Below are 26,283 nucleotides of genomic sequence, written 5' to 3'. Positions count from 1 at the left end.
ATTTCTGGTCTCTCTCCCTTGCTCTCTAAGGTATGATTTTTTTTTTTTTTTGTCATTCGTTTGTTGGATTTTTGTGGGGTTTTGTTTGGTTTTTTTGTTGTTTTTTCAAGGAGGAGATTTAAATGTGGTCCTTTTCCTCTTGGCTTTGTAAATCCTTTGGAAGAATTTCTGTATGGTCCCACTTGTGTTGAAGAAATTGTTAAGCACCCTGTGACTGGGTGCCAAGGGAGGCTTAAGTTAGGCATTAGGCAGAAATTCTTCACAGAAAGGGTGATTAGATACTGCAGTGGACTGCTCAGGGACATGGTGGAGTCATCATCCCTGGAGGTCTTTAAGGAAATGCTGGATGTGGCACTTGCTGCCATGGTTTAGTTGACATGGTGGTCTTCAGTCATAGGTTGGACTTGAACTCAGAGGACTTCTCCACCCTAATTGATGCTGGGATTCTATGTGTGATTTGTCCGTTCTGCAGCTGTGTGGTAAGTGGTAAAGGGCTGCTAGAGTAGTTTCCATTCTGAATGGAGTACTTGGTGGTGGTACTGGCCCACTGTCCAGCTAATGCAGCTGGTGTCTTGAGCATATGCACAGAAGTGGTTAAATTCAGGGTCGTTGTTGCTATGCAGGTACCAGTTTATGGCAATGTCCAAAATGCTCACTGATGTTCAAAAACTTCCTGCTGGTTGCTTTGGGTGTGGAAGATATGATGGTCCCTAGCAGGTGCTTTTCTCTTTCCCTCCATACTACTGTGCTGTGGAGGATAGAAAAGACAGCACGACAGCTGCCACCTTGTCTTGTATCACTGGCGTGAGAGAGCAGCAGGGATGGCTGCAGTACTGCAGTGCCCTCCCAGGCAAGGGCTGAGGGGCTGGGGATTCTTTAGCCCTCTGTCTTTGGGTCCCAGAATGCACAGGTGTCACATTCGGGGTTTCTAATAACAGCAAATGAAGGCAGTGGGTACTGCAGGATGAACATGGAAGGACTCAAGAGGAGTTCCTTGCTTTTGTGTGGAGTGTAGGATAGATGGGCCTTTGGAGTAAGATGCAGATGTGGCCAGGGTAACTGTTGAGCCTGTGGGATGCAGCTAGTGGAAGCCTCGGTGTTCCAAGTGAGAGCAGTGAGGTGGGTGAGAGAGTAAAGAGCACCAGCAGTAAAAGTGAGGGACAGCATGAGAGGCAGAGTTTGCAGTTCTAGCCTCCTGTCCCTGGAATGTGTTTTGATTGAGGCACTGATGGGAGTCAGTACATCCTCCTCAGAGGCTGCAGTTTTAAAACCCATTTCATGTAAAACCTTTCCACTGAAAAACTGAATTCTAACTTTAGCTCTTTAAAAATGCCTTTTTATCTGGGTTTATAGAAGAAATATAAACTTCTGCTATGTACATGAAGTGTCTGTAATGGTGAGCTTCACATCCACAGCTTCTGTTGCCTCTATTTTCTGAGCATGTTCATCATCAGTGGAGGTGTTTGGTACTCGACAGCATAAGCCTGCCCTGCCTACTTACACTACTAGAAAGGTGCAAGACCAGTGATGTTTGGCTTGGTGCCATTAAATTACAGCACAAGAACTGTATGGCTGTAGGTCAATAGAGACATCAGATCTTGAGCAAGCTGAGCGCTGAGGCAGTGGTAAACTTTCAGGAAGAAATTAAAAGAAACTTACTCTTTGGTGTTACGTTCTCTCTAGTTCTCTCTTGTGTATTAGCAGAGGCAGAAATTTAATGTCAAGTTCAGCACACAGGTTATCTTTGGAATCACCTGTAAGCAGTTTACTGTAAGATAGGATGCAAGACTTTGTGGGTTAGTGCCTTAATTATAGTGGCATATTTATAGAGAACTACTTGAAAAAGAGAAATATTCCTGCTTTTAACAATATTAAAATTTTCTTTTGTTTTCACATAAGAGCTTATTCATTCTTTCTCAGTTCTTAGCCTTAAATGGCCAAAAATGCAGTTTTACGTTTTTTTTCTTTCATTTCCTAATTGTTTGTCTGTAGGCTTTTTCTCTCTCTAGTGGTGTGAGCAGAGAAGTTAATTTTCACCAGGGAAAGTTTCTGAAAAAAGTCTAGGTGTGACTTTACTAGGATTTTTCTAATGAGAACACCACAATGTGAAAACAGTGGAATCATAATTAAGTGATCTTTTACCTTTCCAGTGTCACTTCTGACTGAATATGCTGAAGAGAGACAGGGACATGAATGAAGATGTAGTGTACCTCTGTAAGCAGGGTCTGTGGTTTAAAAGCGCCCTGGAGCACTTGGCTGCTGTTGTAAACTCCATTGGAAATTAGTAATTGGAACTGTAGGTACTATGTCTGACCAAGATGTAGGTCAATGCTTTTGTCGTTTCAAAAAATTTGCACTTTAATACTTTACACTGGAACTGGTCTGAAGCCAGGCTTTGAGAGAGGGTCCTGCTGCAAAATCAAGGCTGGCTATGGTGCTGTTGGACTGCCCTGGTGGGCTGTTGTCAGCTGTGCTGGCTGGTCTGCAGCCTTCCAGGTCTGAGTGCTGTCTGTGGGACTGGGGGGATGTTTGGCTGGTGTCTGCCTTGGGGCAGTGATATGGAGACATGCAGGCCAGGCTGGAGGAAGATTTTTTATGCAATGTGGATATGGATGCTAGAATTCAGAGGGAGGGAAAAAGGCAGGCGTTCTAATTATTCTTGCAAAAATATAAGTAACCTGGCAATTTTTTTATTTTTATCTGGAAACTAGAGAAAATAGTTAGGGGTGACAGTGTTTTATTGAGATGTGGGGGAGGAGTCCAAATAATACGACAGTTTACAGTCTCTTAAGTGCAACTTTTGCAAGGTTTTGATTCTCATTTTATAACCATCATGACATTTTTATGGTCAACTGGGATGATTTTGAAGAGGAATGTTTTTGCTGAATTGGATTAGCTTCTGCCCTTAAGGTGATGCCTGTGTATTTGGTACCTTGGACTGACCAAGCACAAGACCCTGCCAGTCCATAATACCCACCCAGTGCAGGAGTGAAGTCAGCAAGGCTGAGCAACCATGTGCAAGGGGGTGGTTACGTAAAGCTGGGCGTGGAGCAGCCTCCATTGCTATGAAACACAGCTGACTGCAGGATCTGATGTGCAAAGAGCTGTGAAAACATGCTGCCAGGGAAAAAGACTTCTTGGGATAAGAAATCCTGCTGTTGCAGATAGATGTGCTAGTGGAGTGTAAAAGCAGACACTTGTTCAAGGATTTTCTCTTGCCCTCACAAACAAGAATTCATGAAAATATTTGGAGCAATTTTTTTATTTACTAAGAGATTGAGAGGTAAATGTGTACATTTGCAGATTTTAGTAGTATAATATGGTTCAGTCATTTTAATTTACTGTTACTTGATAAGTTAAGCAACAGCAAATGGGATGAACAAAAGTCATGTTACTTACAGTTCAAAGATCTAAGACATTCAGGATTTTTGACATTATTTGAAGTTGTAATTTAATGCAGATTTTTTCTTATGTATAGTGATTCTTCAAGTTCTTATATATATTTTGGAATTACAGCAATGTAAAAGTTGTAACAAGTCCTTTTCCTTTATGTTGATTGTATCTCCAATTAACCTGTGATGTAATTCTGGCAATATCTTTGAGCTGATCCTGTGTTGAATCACTGTTGAATGTGAAAGCCCTGAAGAGAAAACATGGGGTGCAGCAGTGTGCATCCAATAATGAGCAATGTGGAAATCAGTCTGAAACAGCAGAGGAGTCGCCAGCTTCTCCTTGCCTTGTGTTGTGTAGTCACCTATAGGCTTGAAATCCCTGTGCATGGTATAACAGCATCTCTACAGTGCTTATCTCCTGTGTCTACAAACAAAAGAAGCGAGCAAGAGAAAATGACTATGCTTGTCCGAGGGAGATTTGTTCTGTGATCATGTGTAATCAAACATGTAATAAACTACTTGTATTTTTCCTTCTAATTAGTTGCTGCCAATTATTGGGATTGAAGAGTGAGTTTCAGGAGACGAACAAATATACCCCAGAGGAAAACAACTAGCTGCTACTGTGCTTTTGTGTGACTGCCTCTCCAGATCGCACTCTAAGGCTGGATCAGCTGTTTATATGTCCACCTCCTTAGTAATAAGGACAATGGTAATTTGGTAGATTAGAATAGAAATGTAGCTTTTCCTGTAAGAGGAATTTAGGTTATCTTTTAAAGTTATCGGTGTGTTGTGATCACACCAGTGTTGTAATGGAGAGGGGCAGGTGCCAGATAATCTAGATAAGTCCATAAAGGGAAGCAAATGTAAAAGATGCAGCTGAACTGTTGGCCTAAGGCTTTTTTTTCTGAGAGGAAGAAGTAGGGTATGAGTAACAGAGCTCAGATACAATGGTAGGATTTAGCTTGTTGAGGCAGCTTCTAGAAAATCTGAGGAGGCCCAAAAAATTCTGTGTCTCTCCCAGTTATGAAGTGTAGCAGACCTCCCAGCAGATCTGCAGCTGGGCTAGAGTGGAATCTGGTTAGAAAATGGAACAGCATTTTGGGGGTTATATATCAGCTCCTGCATGCCCTGGCCAAATTTGGGAAAGTTGTCGTCTCAAAACACGTGTGTTCAGTCACGGATGGAAATGATGGGTGTAACGGTTGCTGTCTAGGCTAAGTCAAGAAAAAAAACCAAGGCCAGGATGAATTAGGGGGCCCTCTGTGTTCATGTGTACCCCAGTGTCAGTGTGAGAGAGAGGAGCAGCAACATGTGCCATGGAAGGTCAGGGCTGTGGGAGACAGCAAGGCGTGTGCTGTGGGTATTGGCTCAAGGCAGAGCTCTGAAGGGACCTCTTGGGCAAAAGTCACACCTGTAGAAGGACTGAAGCTAATCAGAAAAAGACGGTTTGGTTCACAGAGATGGGATGCTCTAAATTTCTTGCAAGCAGACAGGATTTGTATTGAGCTTCTGTCTTTGTCATTCACTTCACCTTTCAGATGTAAGCTGTTTTTCTAACAGCTTGGCTAAAAACCAGGCAGTATTTGTGTTTTATGATTTATCTGCTACTGCTTAAAGCAAGAACCCTATGGACTGGAAGAAATGGGGAGAATTTTAATCTTTCTCTAACAGCAAACTTCAGTGTAATGTAGAGCAGATAAAATGCCTGATAAAATAGATGTATTTGTAGCACATACATAGATGTGCTTCTCTGAAGTGGTCTAATCACCATGACAGAATTTGCACCAGCTAGGGTGGAGATTTCTTGAAGATACTGTTTTGTGCTTTTCAGGTGCAGAAACTATGATAAACGAGGGACACTTCATCTCGCTGTCTAATCTCTGGTCCGGCTTCAAGTTTGTACTTTCTGACCTTGGCTGATCCTATGCCTATCCCTGCTCAAAGCTTTTGGTGTATTTCTGTGAATCTTCATGGTCTATATTGCCTTGGTATTAAGAGGTTGGCAGCAGTACCTTGTTCCCTATGTTGGATTTCCAGCTTCTCAAACTGCAGCCCTATCCAATGGGATCAGTGGAAAACTCTGTTCTCTTACCTGAACTTTTTTGCCCAGGGTGGGTGTGTTGGGTTTTTTTAGTTTATTCTTTTTGATCCCCACCTCAGTTTTCACATCAGCTATTAAAATGATTCTGTATGCTTTATAATAAAGAACATTTCTTAACTTGCCATCTCTCCATTTAGATACTTTTTCTTTTAAGGACCATACTCAAATATTGCATGTTGCAGAAATTTTACTTCATTTCCAGGATTGTGTGTAGTTTCTGTAGACCATCAAGAATATTCACTGCAGCACTGTCAAATGCTCTATCCTATTGCTTCTCAGGGAAGTTGCCCACATGTCAATAAATGGAATATTTTCAAACAGTATGATCACTTGCTGGAAGCCAAGCTTTCATTTTATTATAAACCTTGCTTCCAAATAAAGTAAAATCATTTTTATTTGATCTACGGTGAAGTAAACTCGAGCAGAAGAATCAGTTGCAGTGGAGGGAAGTTCCCATTATTGGTATTGGCATCTGCATCTGTTCAAGTGGAGAAAAGCAATCCAATTCACATTTCTTTAATTTGTACTGTGTATTTTCTGCTGAACATCTTTTTCCTCTCAAGTAGAGTACCAGACTGCAGAAGTGCGCTGCTCGTATTCTAAGTGCTAGTCTGTTTTCCACTGATGTGGTTCGTACACTGTTTGGGGAAGCTGCATAATGAAATAAAGGTGAAATCCAATTTCATACAATACTGAACTGCTTTTAACCAGCTTTTTATTTGGGGCTTAACCAGCCAGTCCTCTTTAAAATAACAGCTGTATTCATAAGTGCCCCAAAATATAGACTGAAGCTTGAAATGCCTCTCAAAGGAACAAACAAGACAGGAACTGATTGGATGAGTTATGTGAGCCTGAACTGATACAGAGTTTGAGGGGAAGAGCTTTCTAGGAATGTCTGGGAATGCTAAACCTTTGCATGGATGTCCTTTTAACCTGATTGTTACCTGTGCCAGTGTGTTCATCTGGCTGCAGTAACTTCCCTGCATAGGCTCCTATTATTGGTTGTCTGTGAATCTATGGCTGACTGCAGTTCCATAGAGGGAAATTTGTTCTGTGCATATGCAAACAGTGGTCACTTGGTGAGTGTAAAAGACAAGAAATCACAAGGCTTCTCAAAGGTGATGAAACTTAAGGGAGGCTTGGTGACTGACTTGTACAGTGCCAACACACTGTCCCTTACAGAGAGGAAAAATCAGGTTTCTTCACTGAGCAGACATGGTAACTTTCTCTTGTTTGTATAATGAAGTTTTGCACAAAGAAGAAAGCCCCAGACACCTATATATCTTACTTGAAGCCTGGCTGGAGATGAATAAACTCATTTTTGCATGGCAAGTTGCTGAACTTAAATACGTCTATAATTCCTGCCAAAAAAATGCCCAATCTCTTTTAGAGATCCAAGTAGTGAAAAAAAATTTTGTGTATTGCACATTGCTCATGCATGTCTCAGTGGGTGTCTGGCCTCTATAAAAACTCCCGAAAGGTTTATTCAAGGCTGTTTGCCAAAGTCTGGGAAAGTTGCAGAGGATGTACAGCCTTTGGTTTCAGAGTTAGTAGATTAAAAGCCCTTTCTAGATGAAAGCTGGCTTGGCAGACATGCCTTTCTCTCTGTACCCCTTGGCTTTAGCAGAGTGGAGATGTGCATTTGTTTTCTGTTGTGGTGTGCAGGAGACCTGCAGAACCTGCAGCACCAGCCTGGGGCCCAGAAGAGCCTCGTCTCACTGGCCATACTGAGCTGGTGGTCTTCGTGCAGTGAGAATGAGAGCAGCTGAAGCTCCTTCTCAGAACATCAAGGCATGTCTCCAGTTTAGAGACAAAGATGTCATGTGGGACAGCATCAAATGCTTTGCACAAGTCCAGGTTGATGGCATCAGTTGCTCTTCCTTTAGCCACCAAATTTGGCAGGCACAATTTGCTACCTGTCACCAATCACCTCTGTATTGTCCAAGTATCTTAGAATAGTTTCTAGGAGGATCTGTTCCATGATCTTGCTGGGAAGTCTCCTGTGAGAATCGGGGGTTGTGAATGTGGGGCTGTTCCTATGTGTTTATATAGGGCCTCATCTGCTTGGTCTCCCTGGTCAGGTGATCTGTGTCAGACCATCACTACAGTGTCACCTGTCCTGCCGTCCCTTTAGGCCTGACCCGTAAGCTCTCAGTGTGTTCCTCATTCATTCCCAGGCAGAGCTCCTTGCACTCTAGCTGGTCATTGGCCTAGAGGGTGACATCCTGTCCTTGTCTCCCTGGCCTGTCCTTCCTGAAGAGCTGGTATCCTTCCATTCCAACTCTCCAGTCATAGGAACCATCCCACCATGTTCATATGTTTCTAGAAACCTCTAATAGCTTCTGCAGTGAGAGTTTTTTTATATATAAAGATGAATACCATGTCTCTCCCTGGAAGGGATATTGTCTTCTGCCTCGTGATTCTGCTGCCTCTTCTCAGGTCTCTGAGTCATCACTGGTGTCTCATGACCTTAGAAAGACTTTTGAAAGGGATGGGTCATATGTTTGCTTTCTGCATATTAAGGGTCATATTAACATTGGGGTGACTGAGGTCATGGGGAGACAAAGGGAACTGGGAGCAGAGAGGACGTGTGTACTCTTTGCAGCGCTTAAGGAAGCAAGCAGTTTATTGAAGCCAAAGGATGATGCTAGAGCAATTTAGCCTGCAAATCTGAAGGACTCTGACCTTTAGGAAATTAATGTCTTGTAATGGAAGATACAGTTCCAAAACAGCTTGGTTTGAAGCTGGTTTTTAATAAGGCTATAAAGAGATCATGTGGTGTGGCTGTTTGCCATAGCTGGGAACTGGAACTGATAATGTCTGGTGGGGTAAGCCTATGGCTAAAGGCTGAACCCTGCCCAACTGCTTATAATTGTCATCAGGTACTAAATCTGTCTCTGAATGCCTGGTAGGATGAATAACTCATAGCCTTTAATAATTTTTCTGTGCAGCTGTTAATCATTCCTTCTTCCCACTGGTGATTTTTCAGGTTTTTTTTTTTTTTTCTTTCAAAAGACTGTGGTTAAAGGTTTTCTGTCCTTGCTGGGAAAGTAGTGAGTAGAGGCTCCCAGAACCTGGGGTCACTAGCTCCAAGAAAAGAGTCTGGCAGAGCTCAGCAGCACTGATCCATCTTAAATGCCTAGTTTAAAAAGAAAATAGATTCTTTTGAGTTTGTATTTACTGGCTTTATGGTTTTTATAACTTGGGATACACAGATTTTATTTCCACTCTAACTGGGTTTTTTTAGTGCTGAAATTAGTAGCCCTGTAACATTTCATTAAAAGACAGAAACTTTGTCTTAATATTTAGTGATTAAAGGCAGTTTATTTCCTTTAGTTACTGCTTGCAGTGCCTGTTTTCTTTCTTTCATGGCTTTTTCCTCCCTTCTGCTTGAATGAAGCATTGATGTTGGATGCTTCACTTTGTCATTGCTCTTGCAGGATAAGGGGTTAGTGGGTTTCCAGCTGGATCTTTGCTGTGAAGTGCTGGTGAATGTTTGTGTGTGTTGTAGTGGGAATTCATGGCACTGCAGGTGAATACCAGAGTGACGCTGCTGCTGCTCTATCAAGATCCTCTCTTATCTTCTAGTCCCTTTCAGGGCACTTTGTTCTGATACAGCACTCTTAGGAAGCATTTTTATGGCTGTAAATGGGATGATATAATGCCTTGAAGATGTGGAAAACATAAGATGGTTCTACCAAATGTCACGTGTGAATGGGGTGGTGGTGTGAAAATCACTTACAGTGTTGTAGTGTCTGATGTATGAGGGCTCCTATTGCTTGGACCATTCCCTGTTTATACAAACAAGGAAGAAATGCAAAAATGTGGCAACCTTCTGTGGGGTTTTATCCTACTTGAAAGGTCTTCCACGACAGCCCAAAATCTTGGGGATTTTTCAGCCCACCTAGAGAGCACTTGGAGTTTGAATTGAGATGTTTTCTCCCCTGTACTACATTATTTGTACCTGCCAGACTATAAAGATGCACTGTATTTCCATTCTCCTTTGGATCTATGATGCTTGACAGACTGAGGAAATAGAGAGCTCCCTTCCCCAAATGCCAACTTTAGATTAATTTCAGACATAAAACTTTCCAGAATAAAGATTAGTGGGGAAAAGCTTGCTAAAAGGTAAGTGTAGTTGGATATAAATTGGTAAAAATAACTGATTAATTGCCTGCTGGATAATCTGTGTGACAAAAACCAAACCACAAAAGGTCCCCCTGTTACAGCAGAGTCTTGCCATGTTTCAGATGCCCCTGGGTAACTTCCATGTGCTCTGATGGCTGTGGCTGCGAGCTGGAGCCCCTGGACAGCAAGCACCCCAACATTGGAGTTGCTGCTTGGTTGCTTCCCTGATAGACAAAGAGGTGGACTCCATCAGTGATGAAAAATAATGAAAGCAAGGATTGTCATGGATATTTAATAACACAAATGCAGAGTATTCTGCTGATGGAAAAGCTAAGGCAGTTCAGCTGAGCTTGCCTTTATGCCAGGAGGGGAAATGGGCTGTCCACAAGGTTGCGGCTGGCCAGTATTGGCTGGTTTTCGGTGTGGTGGAAAGTCTTAGTGGCTGCAGGTTTTTGCTCTGAAGCATTAATATTTGTAAGCTCCCTTTGATGCCAATGTATTGCTTTTCTGTGAAAATGCTTTTTTTTTTTTAATATTAAAACAATACATTATTATTATTATTTGCCACTTCTTTACATGGGAAATTTTCAAAGTGAAACATTCTCATATCTGAGAAAATTAACTTCACTGCATGTACTAATAACTTCTTAGGCTATTAAAACAGAAAGATTGCCTTTTACTTTTGAAATTGTAAGTTCCATTTGGCATTTTTCAGTCTGTCACTCAGACCATACAGCAAAAACAAGTTGCTTAATTTAACCATGACTATGATATACAACCTGATTGTCATTTTTTCTCTTTTAACTTTCATTCACTATAGTGTTCAGGTCCTAGATGCTGTGGGGAATTAGTCCAAACTGTTTACTTTGAATGTTGAAAGAAAACCCAACCCCAACCCCAAAAGCCAGCTATTCTACATAGTTTAAGGCTGTGGCAAAATATCAATTTCAAGACATCGATTAATGTGCTTTTAGTAACTTGATATTGAATTCTTCTTTAAATCCATACATCATTCCAACTTAAACATGGAGTCAACTAGCATGGTAATTATTTTAATTGCTATTGCATACAGGGAGGCTTGCATTATCCAGGTTTCTGCTATAGATCTAGTAAGTCAGAACAAGGTTTTGGGTTTTATTTGGTATTGCAGGCTATTGCAGCAGTTGCTTAAATGTTTCTGGTTTTCCTTAAGTATTGCAGTGTGTAGATGGTCTTTGGAATTAAATGTATTTAAAAATTAGTGACCTCTGGGAATGTAGTTTAGAACTGACCATCTTTCAAATAGCTATTCAATGAAAGTCAACAGACGCAGTCTCTCTTTGACCCAGCTGAGTTGCCTCTTTGGAGGCAGAAGGGAAATACAGCTAATAATGATCTTTCTTTTCTCCTCAGAAAAAGAGATTTCTCAGGAGGCAGCTAGGCCAGCTGGGAATGGGAGCCCTTCCCTTGGTAGGCAGTGGCTCACTTTCAAACTGCATGGGAAGCAAGAGGGTCATGGACAACACCATGAGGGACACGAGTAGTCGTCTGTACACCAAGTGGAGCAGTCATCCCATCCTGTCCTGTCAGTCATGCCCTGCCTGTCCTCTGCTAAAGAAACAGCCCAAAAGAACATAAACCAGGGTTGTAGGATGTATTTTTCTTACTGGCTTTTTAAAGCACAATAGAAAGAAGTGGTAGCTGGTCCATGTCTCTGTCAGACTCCCAGCACAGTTCATTCAGCAGCTGTCTTGTCTCCGTTGTGTGTCCTGCGCAGGCAGCCCCTTGTTGGGGAATGGAGGCCCACAGTCTGCTTCGTTCTCTCTGTTTGCTCTTTTTTTCTAAGGTCCTAGAGTTTCTTGTGCGTAGGATCAGCTTTCTTTCTGTGCCTGACCCTAAGCCCTTTCCCAGGTGACGTAGGGCAGTTTGTGTGGTTAGATGGTATTGCATGCTTGGTTGCATAAGGGATGTTTTGCTGCCCTGAGCTTGCAGCTGTGACCTGCCTGGCTGAAAAGCCTGGAGCCACTGGCTTAGGAAATCTTCTGGGTAGAGAATCAGCTAATAACAAAACTGAGGTGTGTGGTTGCTTGACATCCTGGTTGTTTGGATACTTCTTGTTTTTAAAATAACCGATTTTCAAATAAGGATTATTTTGGTAGAGGATTTTTTCCCCCCAATTAATTAGTCCTCAAAATATGCATGCTTTTATGGTTTCTTGTCCCCTGGGTTTAAGTAGAAAAAGTTCTCATATTTCAGGTAACAAAAAGGACATCCTGCTTCCCTCTGAAAAGGGGAAGACCAGCCTACAAGCCAGCTTTGGTAATTGCTTCCTTCTTCCTGTACCTTTTAAGCATGTGTGGTATCATACCTAAGAGCAGGCACCCCTTCTCTCCCTGCCTGTGTGCTCTTCTGGCTTCTTCCCTTCTGCTGGGACAGTGCAGTCAGTTTCAGTAAGTCCCAAAGTTCATTTTGGGGGGGGGATTACAGCAACCATTTGGACTGACTCTTCCTCAAATGGGTTTGGTACCCAGCTCACAAATATTTATGTTTCTCAAAGTAGAATAAAGCTTATTCAGTGTGTACGCAGGCATGACAAGAAATGCAGCTTTTGCCATCAGCCACTGTTCTTCCAGGGGCTCAAGAGCAGTTTTGCCTGAAGCCTAGTGTATTTCCGTGGTAGTTCTAAGTCGTTCTGTTTACTCCAGGGCAGACACAGCAAAAATGTTTGATTATTTTAAGTTTTAGCTTACAATACTTGGAATTCTTCTGATAGTCTGCTGCCCTAATTTACGAAACAGCATTCCCCATCTAATTTTTCCTATTTTTCTTGCTTAGCTCTGTGAAAATCTTGGTTTCAAAAATTTGGCTATTAACGCTTTCTCTGCAAGTTTCATATTTTCTTCTCACCACAGAGTTGGAACGCATCTGGCCAGCCTCAGGTGATGATCTACAGTAGTGCTTCCCACACCGTAATGGCAGTATATTAATCACCCACCACTTACAGCTACTGCTGTCTGCAAGAGGGCTTTGAAATTCTTTGCAAGAGGTGCTTGGTTTCATTTTCTTTTTTATTTCCTTGCTGAGCTCTCACAACAAGCTCTCTCCTGTGTCTGTGCATTGAATGCTGCTTCTAGGCCAGAGAGACTTCAGACTGGTAAAGTGGAAGAGGGGGCAATTTGTGTCATAGATGCTGATTGATCGCCTGTCCCTTTGGGCATCTTTGTAATGGCCTCCCAAAAGAAAGACCTACTGTATTGGGAGGAAAACTGGAGGAGCCATTGTATATTCAGCAGTGTGCAGCATTTGTGACTATGGACAACAACACAGACGCTCTTAGATAGAAAAGCATTGAGAGCAGAGTTAGGCGGTCCTGTTCTATGACCTCCCCAGAAAAGGGGCTTTGATTTTCACATACAGGGCTAGCAGGAACAAGGAAGAGAGATTCCTGTCTTGTGCTTGCTGAGGCTTTTAATTTTTAAGTTAAATTCCCTATGTCTTCAAAGTGAGGAGAAGATTCTAACTTACTTAAATAGCCTGCATATATTGGGAGGAGGGCATGGAGCAGGAATGGCTGGCTTGGTGCCAGGGATTCAGTTCTGTTCTCAAGACTAGTGCAGAAATGGTTTGTTTTGCTTGATAAGTTGTCAAAGGCAGTGACTGAGCATTTCTGACTGCATGTACCTGAATCTTAATTCTCATACCAGCAGAGTAGACAACTATCTCTCCAGATCTGCCTAAATTGGCTCTACCAATTGCAGTTCTTAACATTTTGGTGTTTAATTAGTAGGCCTCTCCAGTCTCTCATCCTTGGCGATCCAGGATCACTGGAATGATTCTCCATATGGCCAGAGGCTTGGGCCTTTCTGATAGTATTTGAGTCCCCAGTATTTGAACTGTGAGTCTTTGAACTGAAGTCCAGGGTAGCATCCTGTATACCAAGATGATGGGGGTAGAACAAAGTTGTAAGTAAGAGAATAAATGGCTGCAAGGTGCTGTGTTCTTTCTCCCTGACATTTATACATGTATCCTTGGTTCAACATAAAAGATCTGTCAAGCATGCAGAATGTGCTGTGTTGCAATTTGCACACTCTGAGGGCAGATGAGAAATGAAAAGCAAACTAGATCTAATTAAAATTGAGATGCTCCCTCCCTAATATCAGCCACTTCCTACCTGTGCTCACCTGACAGCCCTATCACTCCCAGCACTGCAGCTGCTTAGTATTCATCTTGGGTTACTTCTGGGGCCATGATTCACAATCTGCCAAAGTGCTTCCTAGACAGGGAGTGAAACTGAACAAGTGCTTTCCTGAATTTGAATCAGGTTATTAGTGCAGATTTTTATTGTTTGCATTCTAGTATGAAGCAGTGCTTTTCCATTAGTTTTTGTTTTTACATTTTTCCCACATTTCCAACACTAACCTTTCCTTTTTTTTTTCTTCCTTTTTTTCAGGAAAAGAGGTGTAGAAGTAGTACAGGTGAGTAAAAGCTCTATTTTCTTCTAAAGAAGGCTTACTGATTTTAAATGCTGTCATTTGGATGCCAATATGACCTGGGCTTAATGATTTTTCTTTCCATTCAGTTCTCAATAACAGATACTGCTTTTGGAAAGACAGGATTCCCCTTTTATGAAGCATGTGTTGAGCTCACATGCAGTCCAGCTTAATAGATGCCCTAGGGAAAATGGGGATGCAGTTAGGCTTTTCTTGTGTCTGTCAATTAATAAGATCTGATAGTTGATTAGGTGATGTTACTCTTTTAATTGCATTCACAGGCAGTCAAGCTTAACAGAAACAGGATCTGCCCTTTGAAAAAAAAGCTATGGCAGAAGGAATGCTCTTGTAATCCAGTGAGCAGTGAAATGATACTAAAGTGCCTTTGAGTTGTGGTCCATCTACAGATGAGTTCAGGTGTTGGCTACATTTGTTCCTTCCCAGGTCTGAATGGTCATATTTCACACAAGATGTTACTTAAAGGATAGTGTCAGCTTGTGGAAGGAATTATGTTACGTGTCAGCTGTAACACAGAGCACTATAAGCCCTAAAAGATGAGGGGGAAGCATGCTCTTTCTTTCTGGCCTATTTTGTGTGCTTAGAAGAACTGTATGTCATAGGTTTCAGTCTTGCTGATACTTACCTGGTGCTCATTTTGAACTCTAACGTGGTCAGTGAGTTCCTTGCTTAGTAACAGAGATGAAACTGCCTCAATAGAGAGGACAGAGGAGAGAGGAGGAAAATGGTGTATCAGCCCCTGGTAATTGTGGTTGCTCTTAAATTCGTGTGAAAGGTGCTTCTCAACACCAGCAGGGAGCAGGAAAAAAGCACTTAACAAAAAATAAATTGAAAAATCAGGCCATGTTATTTTAAAGAATCCACTGTCAGAAAAGACTTAAAAAAATTCTCATTGCTAGTTAAAATGGAGAGTATGTCTTTCAGTTATGAGTGTCTGTCTGAGAACTGCATGGTGTTAGGACAAAGGGCATATACTTTACTGGCTGCATTTAACCTTTCACCACTACAGCATCCTCTTCCTTACCTGTACCTCCTATTGCTCAGAGCTAAGCAGCAGCTTCTTTCATCAGTTGTGATAATGGCATTACCAGACTGATAAAAACAAACCAGCATTTGCAAGGCACAGCTCGATCAGGAGCACAGGGAGAAAGTTAGCCCATATTTGTGTCATTGTCTAGGAGACATTATTATTTTAATAATACCCCAGTGTATTACAGCCTGTATTTGTTATACATATATATATATATATATGCACCTGCACTGTACATTTAAGCAGCACGGGGCTCACATGAGATGAATTCAGTGATGCATTCATTAGTTGAGCAGAAGGCAAATTCCATGTTACTTCAGGGATTAAAGTTGCTGTCCTTCCGCAGGTTGCCTCTTAGTCTGACATTTGTGTAGCTTAATGGCTAGTCATCAGATAGACACAAAATTATTGGAAATTTTTTATTTATATTAAGAGCATTTTGGGAAACATTTGGACAGAACTAGACAGGACTTTTTCCCCATAAAAATGCTTTATGGTCTCATAATTTATTGGCTCTAATTCGACAGTGTGGTTGAGATGTCAGACTAATGTATACTGGGAACTTGTGCCCCAAAGGCATACCTTGATCACTGGTGCCTGCTGCTCTGCTGGAACAGGGTGGATGGAAGTGTGAGATCACCCTTTGCATATCACTTGTGTGTTGCTTCATACATCCCGATGCGTGTGCTTCAGCCAGTAGGGAATGTATCAGAAATGGGCTCTTTCTTCATCCCTTCTTCCTAGAAACCTTTGCTTGAGGCACCTTGCATGATCTGTCCCCCTAGCTGTGCCTCTAGATGAAGGATTGTCTTGGTGTCCATCTGGTGCACAAGGTTTATTTGACAGGGGGAATATTGTCTTCCTGTGTCAAGCAGCAGCATTTCTTTGTTTCGCTTCCCCTTCTCCACCTTTAAAGAACCTGTCCTGTTAGAGAGAAACCAGCTCTTAGACCTGACAGTAAGCAAGTAACTCAAAACCCAAGATACACAGGGTGTTTACCTAACTTATTCTTTACATAAATTCAGATTTTTTCTGAATGTAGACTTGCTTTCCAGTAATAAGTAATGAGTTGGAAGGTAAGGTTTAGTTACTGGCTTCTAGAGAGCAAAGCACGATGGACTGGTATGTGCTGACTTCTGTGAACAGACATCAGATTATTCTTTTCCAAAGATGTTTCACAGGAGCAGGAAAGGATTTTCTACAACTAAAGGGAAGCTTGGAAGTCCTCAGATAAGCACCTGTGTAACTTCTGTTTCCTTCCTACAGGGAGGATTTAGAATAGTCCTCACTTCTTCAGCTAGACAGATTAAATTCTTCTTTTGCTTTCTTAGAGCTAATTGTGCTGTACAGATTCAGTGAGCTGCTGCTAGACAGCAATTAACATTTTGTGACTTGTGTTCATGTTTTGTGTTTTGTCTTCTCTCAGACTTCCACTTTCAGCAGAAAGAGTGTTTCCAGCTTTCTATTTTTATTGAATGGGGAAACATGCACATTCTCCAAAGAGAAATGAAGCAAGAATAGGACTGGCAGTGGGATGCTAAGCAGGCATTCTCCTTAGCTAGCAGTAAGACCTTAATTAAAGCGTCACAATGAAAACAAACAGAAAACCTCTCAACTTGTGTGATGATAAATAATTGGGGTTTTTTAGAAATACTGATTAAATTTTAACATAAGAATTCACTATGAACTCAAGGTACTAGAGCTGAAATGTGCAACGTTATATAGTACAACTGAGTAACATCCATCAAGCTAGCTGGCTTAGATGGTACAGTAGATTAATTAAATAAAAAGCTTTTGAGGTTATGAACTTTCCAAAGACAGTTTGAGTCTGAGCCTGCACCCAAACATTTGGAAGCCTGAATAGGATTAGCTCATTAATGTTTTTCCAGTGGGCATGGAAGAACTACGAGTAACAGCATCCTTAAAATCTGGCAGTGTTTTGGATCTAGATTTGCTTTCTGCAACTGATTTACTGGCTTTTAAAGATGGGGTCTTAACAGAATACTGTGCTGCATCTTTTACCTTGTAACAGGGCATTTGCTTTTTTTTTTTCTTAAGCAGGGATCACTCCTGTATCAGGGTGCTTTTTGAATTAGGGTGCTTACTTGTTTGTACTCCATAAGGTAAGGAAGTACTCTTGTTCCAGTTTTGCAGGAGGAGGGACTGAAGGATGTGTTCCATTTCCCTCAGGGAACCTGTTGCAGTACCAGCCCCAGTGCTGTTGGGATCTGTGCTGCAGGAATTACAGCTGCAGCTGTCTCGGCAGGGCTGTGGGGCCATTAGTTCATGCTGTTGTATGGGCAGGAAGGGAAGAGCAATTAAAGGTGGTCAGCAGGGCTGGGGTTGCTGGCTCTCTTCCAGTGAAAGGCAGCACCAATCAGCTGTGTTTAATCTTCAGGCTGCATTTAAAGTACTCTGAATGTAATGCTTGTGGTTCCTGTGGCAGTTGCATACCTTCTCCTTTCTTACCAGCTCTTCCCACCCTTCACAGCTGCCTGCTCAGCTGGCCTGGCTTGAGCTGGTGGCCAGAGAGGAGTAGAGATGCCCTGAACAGGTGACAGACATGACCAAAGCCCATCTGCCATGGCCTGCAGGCAGTTGCTAGGCAGGCAGCAGCTGGCAAGGCTGAGGCAGAGCAGCTCTTGGGCTGGCACTGGGAAGACTTGCCAGAAAATGCTTAAACTGAAGCATTTCTTAATAAATTCTTTCATCACTGTTTCAAGGGGAAAACTGCCTACAAAGCTATGCAGTGGATGGCTGATGAGGTGTTTACTATTAAAAAAAGCTATTTTCTATAATGGAATCCAGCAAATAAGGGTATTGCGTAGTGTCTTAAAAGTAAAGCTGTTCCTGATCTTGTTCAGTTTCCAGCCCTCCATCACCCAAATTAGCGGAGGGCCAAATTTAGGATTGAAAATTGTCAGTTCTTCTTTAGCTAATGAAGTAGTCAGTTTCTTATGACTTTGTACGCTGGCAAGGGAGAGAAAGAACATCTTCATCTACCTTGTTTTTCAGGAAAAATCTGTTGGCTTAGTTTGAAGAATTTAAGAGTGAAAACATGTGCAGCGAAGTGGAAATCATCACAAGTACCTCTGATAGAGACATGCATTTATTTTTGTTTCACAAGCTATGCAAAACCAGAATAATTAGCTGCAGCCCTTTGGCTTCTGACAAATTGCCAGTTTGGTTTTTGTGTGACAAAGTTTGGAGCCTTCATATTTCTCGTGACTTCAAAGTTGTTTCAAGCACTTCCACCCCCAAACTTTCCTAGAGCTCTTGCTTGCATTTTTTAGTTCTAAAATAGTGGAGGTTTCTTATTTTTGCTGGGTGTTTTGGGTTCAAATGAACACTAATGCTCTTTTATCTTAGAAAGATGTTCTAGTCAGTTGGCTATAAAAGTGGGATTAGTCATTGTATTTCAATCTGCACATGTTTTAATAGCAGTGAGATATGAAGGAGAACATGTTTTCCGATGTGGACCAGCTGATTGTAGTAGTTACAATGGTCTTGACTGCTGTCTTGTTTTTCTTTTTCCCCCCAGCTCTCTGGGAATCAAGATATTTGAAATCTTTTACTTTGGAAAAGAAAACTGTCCTTTGAGACATGGGTTTTCTTGAAGCCTGCAAAGGAGAATTCAGGATGCCCTTCGTGCTTTTTTATTCTTCAATCAAAGTGAAATTCTAATGACAACAGTTTCTACTATTTGTTGCCAGGGGACTGTTGTTTTCTAGAAATGAGGAGAGGTTTATTTTCACATGAAGTATTAATGGAATAAGCTTGAAATGGCAGTGTTCTAACCAAGAAAAGGAGCTTGTAAAATATATATTTGATAGCATATACAGAAAGATGTGACTGGAAAGCTTCCAAAGCAAGCAAGGTTGTTGAGATGTTGGAGAGTTGGCTCTCTAGTACTGGGAGAAGAAAGTTTATTTTTACATGCATGCCAGGCCCTCAGTAAAGTGCATGTTTTCCTGAGAATGGCAGCCTGTTTTGCCTTCAGTGCATTTTTTGGAATGATGCTACAGAGGCACTCCCGCCCTTCCCAGTCTGGACTGTGTTAGGTACTTTGTGTGTGTTTGAAGGTGGGGGGCCACTGGTTAAAATCTTGGAAAGATCCCGATACTTCTTAGTGTCAGTGCTACAAAGGATGTGCTAAGATCACAAAGTAGGGTCTTCCAAAAAAGTGTATTAATCTCAGTTTCAAACCCTGAAAGAGCAAGAATGTGGAAGAACAAATCCCAAGCAGAATCCTCCCTCCGGTCCTTCTCAGTAGGGGAGATCCTTCTATGTGAGACCTTCATGGTAGCTGAGAAGCAGCATTGCCCAGCAGGAATGAAGCACAGGTTCCAGTGCAGGGAGAGATGATTTTGGCACGATGCTTTATATTGCATCAGCACGCTGGTCAGTTAGGTACAGCATAGGCCTTTCTGGTCCGCTGGGAAAGAAGAATAAATGCACATCTGTTGGGGCAGGGAAAGAAGACAAAACCATGGAACATTTTCACTGTGTGGTTTAAGCAGATTAAATAAACGACAAACACTTATTCTTAAAAATTAAACAGAGTAAGCCAAACAAATCAAATTGCATTTAGATTTATTTTCACTTTTGGTGAGAGAGAGAGAGAGAGAGAGAACCATGAAGAAATTTTTGTGTCTAAGGGAGTCTCTTACTGACTGGTTTGACTGCTTTCTTTTGATGGTGAATCCCAGTAGCCTCGGAGAGGTGTGGGTTCTGCAGTCAGTTGCAGACAGCACCTGTGTGAGTGAAAACGTTACTAAGATTTAGAAATCTGTAACTAATGTATAATGGATGGCTGTTAGGTTGGAGCTTGTACTATTCTGGCCTACGGAGCCAGCTCTGCCCAGCTCCTTTGTCCTCTCCCCACTCCTTGGTATGTAGTGATGAGGCAGTGATTCCTAACAGTGCTAAAGGCTGGGAGCTGGGAAGTCCTGAGTGAAAATCCAGTCCCTGTGGGACCTCTGCCAAAGATTTTGGTGGCTGTAATGGGACTGAAATTGCAGTGGGGAGTTGCCTTGCTTTGTCACTTAACTGCAGGCACTTTGGGCAAATCCCTTAAAATTCTGCCTCTTTTTCCTAATGAAGGTAATATTCCACATAGTAGAATGCCATTTAAGTTACTTTCAGATATCTAAGTGTATGGATTTAGGGAAAAATGAGTGTGTGAAGGAAAACGGGGCTGTTAATTTCTGAAGATTGCTGTGTATAATAATGTTCTTTCTGTCATTAGCATGGATCTTCCCAGATACTTCTGTGAACCGCAAAGCTTCATAAATCCCTCATTAAGAAACAGTATGGATAAAAATAAGACACTCACAGAAATGCTTGGTTGTAAAACTCTTTATTTGTCTCTTTTTGGAGCATACAGTCCCAGTCTTTGCACAAAATGACAGTTAGACCGTGCTTTTATGAATCATGAATATTGCACTGTGCCTATTGGCCAACAAAGACTTGGCTTTGAGTCTGCATTTAACAATAGGATTATTTGTCTCACTGGATGCAGGTGTTGTGATATGATATCAAAATAGGCACATGGAGTGTGTTCAGAGACACGTGACTCAGGAAATGTCTTATTTTAAAACCAGCCTGTCTCATTTGCAGTTTTGCTGAAACTGCAGAGTCAGTGTTGAAGTACAAATATGCATTTAGCTCTTTTGACCTTTTCTGAAGTTTTTTCTTGGAGTAGGAAGGATGGCGAGTTAATATGATACCTTGACAAGGGTGACTGTATCTCTGACCCTGTCCTCTCCTAGATGAATGCCCCATCCCTTGTGTGTTTTGTGGGTGAAATCATGCAGTTCTCTGCTCTGTCAGAGTTGCAAGCTCATTCCTGTGACAGCAGTTGTAACCTTGTCTTCAGTCCAGGGGTTTAGTTCCACAGAGATATTTTTTAGGAGCAGTGACTCATGTATTCACCGTAGCTCAGACTTGGTTGTTTTCAACAGAAGCTTTATAGAGAGAATATCATCAGAACAGTGAAGGAGGCTATTTGTATGCCTGTCTTCCTCAGTGAGGGTGCTGGTAGGTCTGAACTGCAGATCAGTGGAGCTTAAGGAACTCTTTTCAGTGTATGTTGACTCTTCTTTCTTCAGCTTCTGCAAGACTTACTTACTCCTTTGATCTGTGACCTGTGATAATTGTATCTGGAAATATTGCATGCTTGTTTGCTCTTCTGGCACTTCACAATTAAAGGAGATAAACATATTCATGTTGCAAGATTGAATGGTTCCAGTAAAACCTGGTGCTTAAAGACATTAAGCCCTAAAGTTTCTTAGGTCTTCCTGTATTTGGTCTTTAGCGTTAAGCTAGAGAAACTCCTAGTGCATGTACTTAAGCTGCCTCTATATAAAACAGAGCACAGTCAAATACAGCAAAAAACTGGAAATGTTTTCCTGAACCTCATTGCCTTCATGGAAATATAGCAGAAGACAGAAGAGGGGCTTCAACTTAATTAGAACAGCTGAACTTCTGCCTGCATCCTACCCCCATTTTTTCTCTCCAAGGGGCACTGTGTTTTAAGGATGATGTCTTTTTCTGGAATGAATATTTATTTTTCACTTTAACTCTGCATTTCTGGTGAAAGCAATACACCTGCTTTTTCTTTTAATTTCTTTTTGCAGAAGTACAGACCTCTTTGCTTTATGTCTAAATGTAGACAGATTAGACAAAAAGGGTTTCTGCACATGTTGTAGGAGTTTTCTGTACCTTTGGTTGTTATTTTGCAATATCTCTAGTATTGACCTTTTGATGGAAAACACTTCTGGACTTTTTGACAGTTTGTTTTTAATCACTGTCGGTTTTTTGGTAATATTTACTGCTAAGGGTAATTTTGCACTGGTACCAGAAGCAGTGCAATTAATAGTGTAGGGTGAAAATTGTTGAATCTAGGATTTCACTTTGAGGAAGACAGGAGATTACCAGGAAAATTTAGATGACTATAAGCACAGTTCCTCCAAAGTGAGGTAGAAGTGGTTTATCCAAAATGTGTTTCTTTAGCATAAGATCACAGAGTTGTAGTATGTTAATTTTTTTATTTATGTTTTTCAACCCTCTTCCCTCATATGCCTTGTCATGAAGGGGACTGCTGGTGCACGTTTCTGGATGAGATTAGTGTGGTTCTCTATTGGCTATGCCAGGAGCAAGGGTGGGTAACCACACACAATAAATGGATTGAAATAGTCACCGGATACCTAAGGGCATTGATCTGCCCTCAGCAGTCCCTTAGCAAGCGATGGAAGTAGACCCTCCTTTTGGAAAGCTCTTTTCAAAGAGAAGGTTGAGGGCAAGAGTTAACTTTGTTCCCATAGACTGGGGGGAGCCTGGAGAGAAGCTTTCTCCAGTAGGTTCCTGTGACTCTTCCTGTTGCTCAGGTTTATACCAGGAAGAAACTTAGTTTAAAGATAGTGTGCTATTTACATAGTAATGAATTGGTATAAATCCCAAAGCCAGAGGAACCACAAAAGCCACCAGCTTTGTGCAGTTCTGTGAGGCAGCTTTATTCATGGCAGTCACAGTTTGTGCTCTGCTGCTTCTCCTCCAGCTCACCTGCCCTTAGAGCAGGGTGATTTTGTTCCCAGGAGGCTCCGTATCCAGGTGTGCTTTCTATGACTCAACTGTGATTAAAACCAAAGCAAACCCAAGCCTGATTTCAGTGTGCAGATCTGTCACTGAACTGGTGATGCCGTAGTACATTTTACTTTAATGGTTCTTTTCTTATGTTAAGGTTATTTTTGTTAAAAGGAATCAAAAGAATTACTTATTGCCCATATTATAGGTGAATAAAAGCCTATCAAGAGAACTTGTCCGCTATGCTTTTGGATAAAGTTTGCTCGTCAGTCTGTAGGATCCTAAGGAAATGCTCTCAGCTAACCAGTCAGTAAGGTATCTCACATTTCAGTCATGATTTAAAGAAAAAAAATCAAATTGAGAGTGGTGCTGCTTTGAAAACGGGCACAACAGAGCTTACACAGGTGGGAGAGCAGAAACTACACCTGTATACAAGCTGCAGACTGCTTCTGTCATTGCTGAGCAATGGACTTACCGTACACTGTTTTTTGGTTGCTATTTTAGGATCCATGATAGTTCAGTGTCTTACTAGAATTCACTGATCAATTTTTCAACCTGAGCTTCCTTCAGTAAATTATAGTTGCCTCATTTGTTTTCCCAGTTGGTGGGCTTCCCTGAATAAATTCGTGCCTAATTTGAAGTTGTTACGCATGTTAACTTATACATAGTGTCCTTGTTTGAGTGTGTGTTTTAAGGTCAGCATTGAGTAGTTAGTGAGGGCCTTTTTTACAAAAAAAGTAATCCTCATGGTACCTTGCCAAAGTGCAAGGAAGTTATTTACAGTGTTTTGACAGAATCATCCCAGGACGGGATGGAAAAGATGCCATTGGGACTGAGCTAATACTGTAAAAGACTGAAATGTAAGGAAAACAACTGTTGTAGAGGAATTTTTGGCTGACTTTGCAATATGAGAAGCTTTCTAGCTTCATTTTTGTCATAAATTGTTGATTGGAGCCAAGAGCTTCCTTTACTCAAAGGTCTAAGTGCATCTGAAATTGTTTTCTTGTACAAGAAGCTTCGTTGCACAGCTGCAGTGTCCTGTAACCTCAGCAGCATAACCAGTGTTAAATTGTTCATCGCCTTACTGATGGCAAGATTAGAGAACAAGCTAACTGCTTTCTGTAGAGAATTTATGTTGATTGCAGAGAGGTCATTTGTACTTCAGGTTAGCTTGGAAAATGTTCTTTCCTGTGACCTAGATGAGCTTATTTTGTAATACCCTTTCCTTTATGATAACAACCTTTAAGTGGCTGAAAAAAGAACGGTAGCTATAAAGAGGGAAACAGAATTTTTTAAGTACAAAGCAGCTTGAAACGGAGTCAAAGCAGATTACATGTTCGTGAGCCTGTTGTGATGACTTACATACCATGCAAGACTTAATAGCTGGTTATCAGTGAACTGACTAAAAAGGAGGTAGAGATAGCACTTGTTCCCTGCTGGTGACAGATCCCTTCACTGGTCCCTGCTCCTCATAGTTTTTCCACTTCTGAGCCAAAAAGGGCAGGTTAGAGCTGATGATCCTCCATTGGGCAGAGGACCTTTCTCCTGCCAGTAAAGGTCCATGTCCTCACACTGCTTTCAGTTCCTATCGGGTGAGGAAACTACACCCTGGTGGTTGGTCTTGTCTCGCAGGTGTGTGGAGTGCTCCAGTTCTCTGCTGTCTTTTGATAAATGCTGTGATTGCTTTTCTTCGAGGTAGCTGCCTGCTGGGTCTCTTCTTAGCTTCTTCAACCTGCTTGTACAATTAAATCAAGGCATTTCTGTCGTAATGCTAGATGTAGTTTAGCAAGCTGCAGCTTTCCCTGGGAGCTCAGCACAGCTGCTTAGGGCAGTGCAACCATTTTCACCCGGCTCCGCACTCTTGCTCCGGTAGCTCTCAGCTCTACAGCCCAGTGACGGCAAAGGAGGCAAGAAGGGTCTCCCCATGAGAGTTTCAGAGGACTTTTAATGGTTACATCTTGTACCAGCAACCCCCAGAGGCAGAGAGACTTCGTGGTCAGGGAGCAGGGGGGTTTGCTCAGGGGCGGCACACGGGGAGAGTTGGGGTACAGGAACCGATAGGGAGAGCCCGAGGGAGTGGCCAGGGCTAGGGGCAGGGGAAAGCGGGGCGGGGGGGGGGGGCGGAACAAGATGGGATCAGAAAAGCAGTGGGTAAACACATCACCACACATTTCTACTTTTTCTGTGCTTCAAAAAATCCGAGTCTTTCCGAGTGAGCCTGTAGAAGTGGATGCACACAAAAGCGTGTTGGATCTCTGAGCACTGTGTGCCACATAGGTGTGATTATGCTGTGCCTTAGCAGGTACGGCACTCTAAGGGACCAGGACAGTGCTGCTGCTTGTGCTGTAGGATGTTCAGTCTGTATAGTATGGTCCAGGCCTTGCAGTGCCTTTTAAAGGTCTGTTGGTGTAATGTCTTTTTATTATTTTAGTGCAGTCAGCCCTTTGTACAGCAGCTCAGTGGATTATATTTACTTCTGTATTAGTACAGAGTAGGTTTGACTTCAAAATAGCACAAGGAAGGAAAGAGGCTAGTGAGGTACCCTGATGGTCAGTGGTAGTTGGTGTAGTGGAAGCTTAGAAGGCAAGTGAAATTGCATTTATCCAGCAGTCTCTTTAACATCTCCCATGTCAAGGTCCTTTCTTCTGAAGTGGCAAAGTGCTGACTTAGACATTAGGAAGGTTTAAATATTGCTTTCAACAAGTCTGCTTTCACCACACTCCTGGCTTTGCTTACTGTGTCTCTGCACTGCCAAGCAGCTCATACCCTTGGGTGCAAGGAGGACCTCTCCGGGCAGGAGTGGAACAGGGAGTGCCTTACGCAGTTCTAGCCCCAGAGAAACACCAGCTGGAAGCATTAGTGTTGCAGGTGGAGAGTATCTTGCTCAGTTTGGAGGGACTGAGTTCAAACCAAAGGCAGGCGTGAACAGCCCACTGTCCTTGAACCACATGGGACTTGAAAATTGTTCTTATGTGGTTGCTAAGCCATGGTCACAACCCAGGAACTGTGGCAGTCCCGAGTCAGTGGAGATTATTGTCAGGTGTCCTGTACTTTCTTAGCAGCTGGCAAAGCGGTCTGTTGGTGTTTTCATGGCTCATGCCTCTGTGACACTTTCGATGTGTTCTTTTCAAGTCAATGAATCTGACTACTTTTGCCTTTTCCATAAATCTGAATATACCTAGTTTGGGAGGATTGTTTTTTAAAACTACTGTCCAAGACTCTCCTGGAGTGGGTACAGCCTAACTCTGCTTGCAGCAAAAGTGATTTTGAATTAATGTTATGCTGTCTTTTTGTTTAAGGAATCACAATGCAAATGCAGCATAATCATGCATGAAAAATAATCTGTCCATAGTAATGCTGTCTTGATGGTCTGCTTTGTTACTGCCCAGATATGTCAGTCTGTAGCCAAGTTTTGGGGCAGTAATACCATCAAGCTAATGTTTAAAAGAAGAGCTGACAGAGTTTACTTCATCTTCAGTAGAGAGAAGTACTAAGCATAGTTGTTGATGATTGGGAATTTTAATTCCTTACAAATTTTCTTAAGATTGATGTGCTGCAACT

The 26,283-nt window shown here is 42.0% G+C and overlaps 1 protein-coding gene across 1 annotated transcript in view; it reads left to right on the top strand.

Annotated features, from left to right (window-relative positions):
• Positions 1-26,283, top strand: part of ITPK1 (inositol-tetrakisphosphate 1-kinase) — a 144,337-nt gene that overhangs the window by 17,353 nt on the left and 100,701 nt on the right. The window contains exon 3 of the mRNA XM_082283215.1: positions 14,051-14,075. Coding sequence (XP_082139341.1) covers positions 14,051-14,075 — 25 coding nt within the window. The remainder of the gene's footprint in view (positions 1-14,050; positions 14,076-26,283) is intronic.

The sequence above is a fragment of the Coloeus monedula genome, assembly GCF_965178545.1.
Source record: "Coloeus monedula genome assembly, chromosome: 6".
Lineage (NCBI taxonomy): Eukaryota > Metazoa > Chordata > Aves > Passeriformes > Corvidae > Coloeus > Coloeus monedula.
The sequence above is the reverse complement of the archived record's forward strand: the minus strand, read 5'-3'. Positions and strand labels throughout refer to the sequence as shown.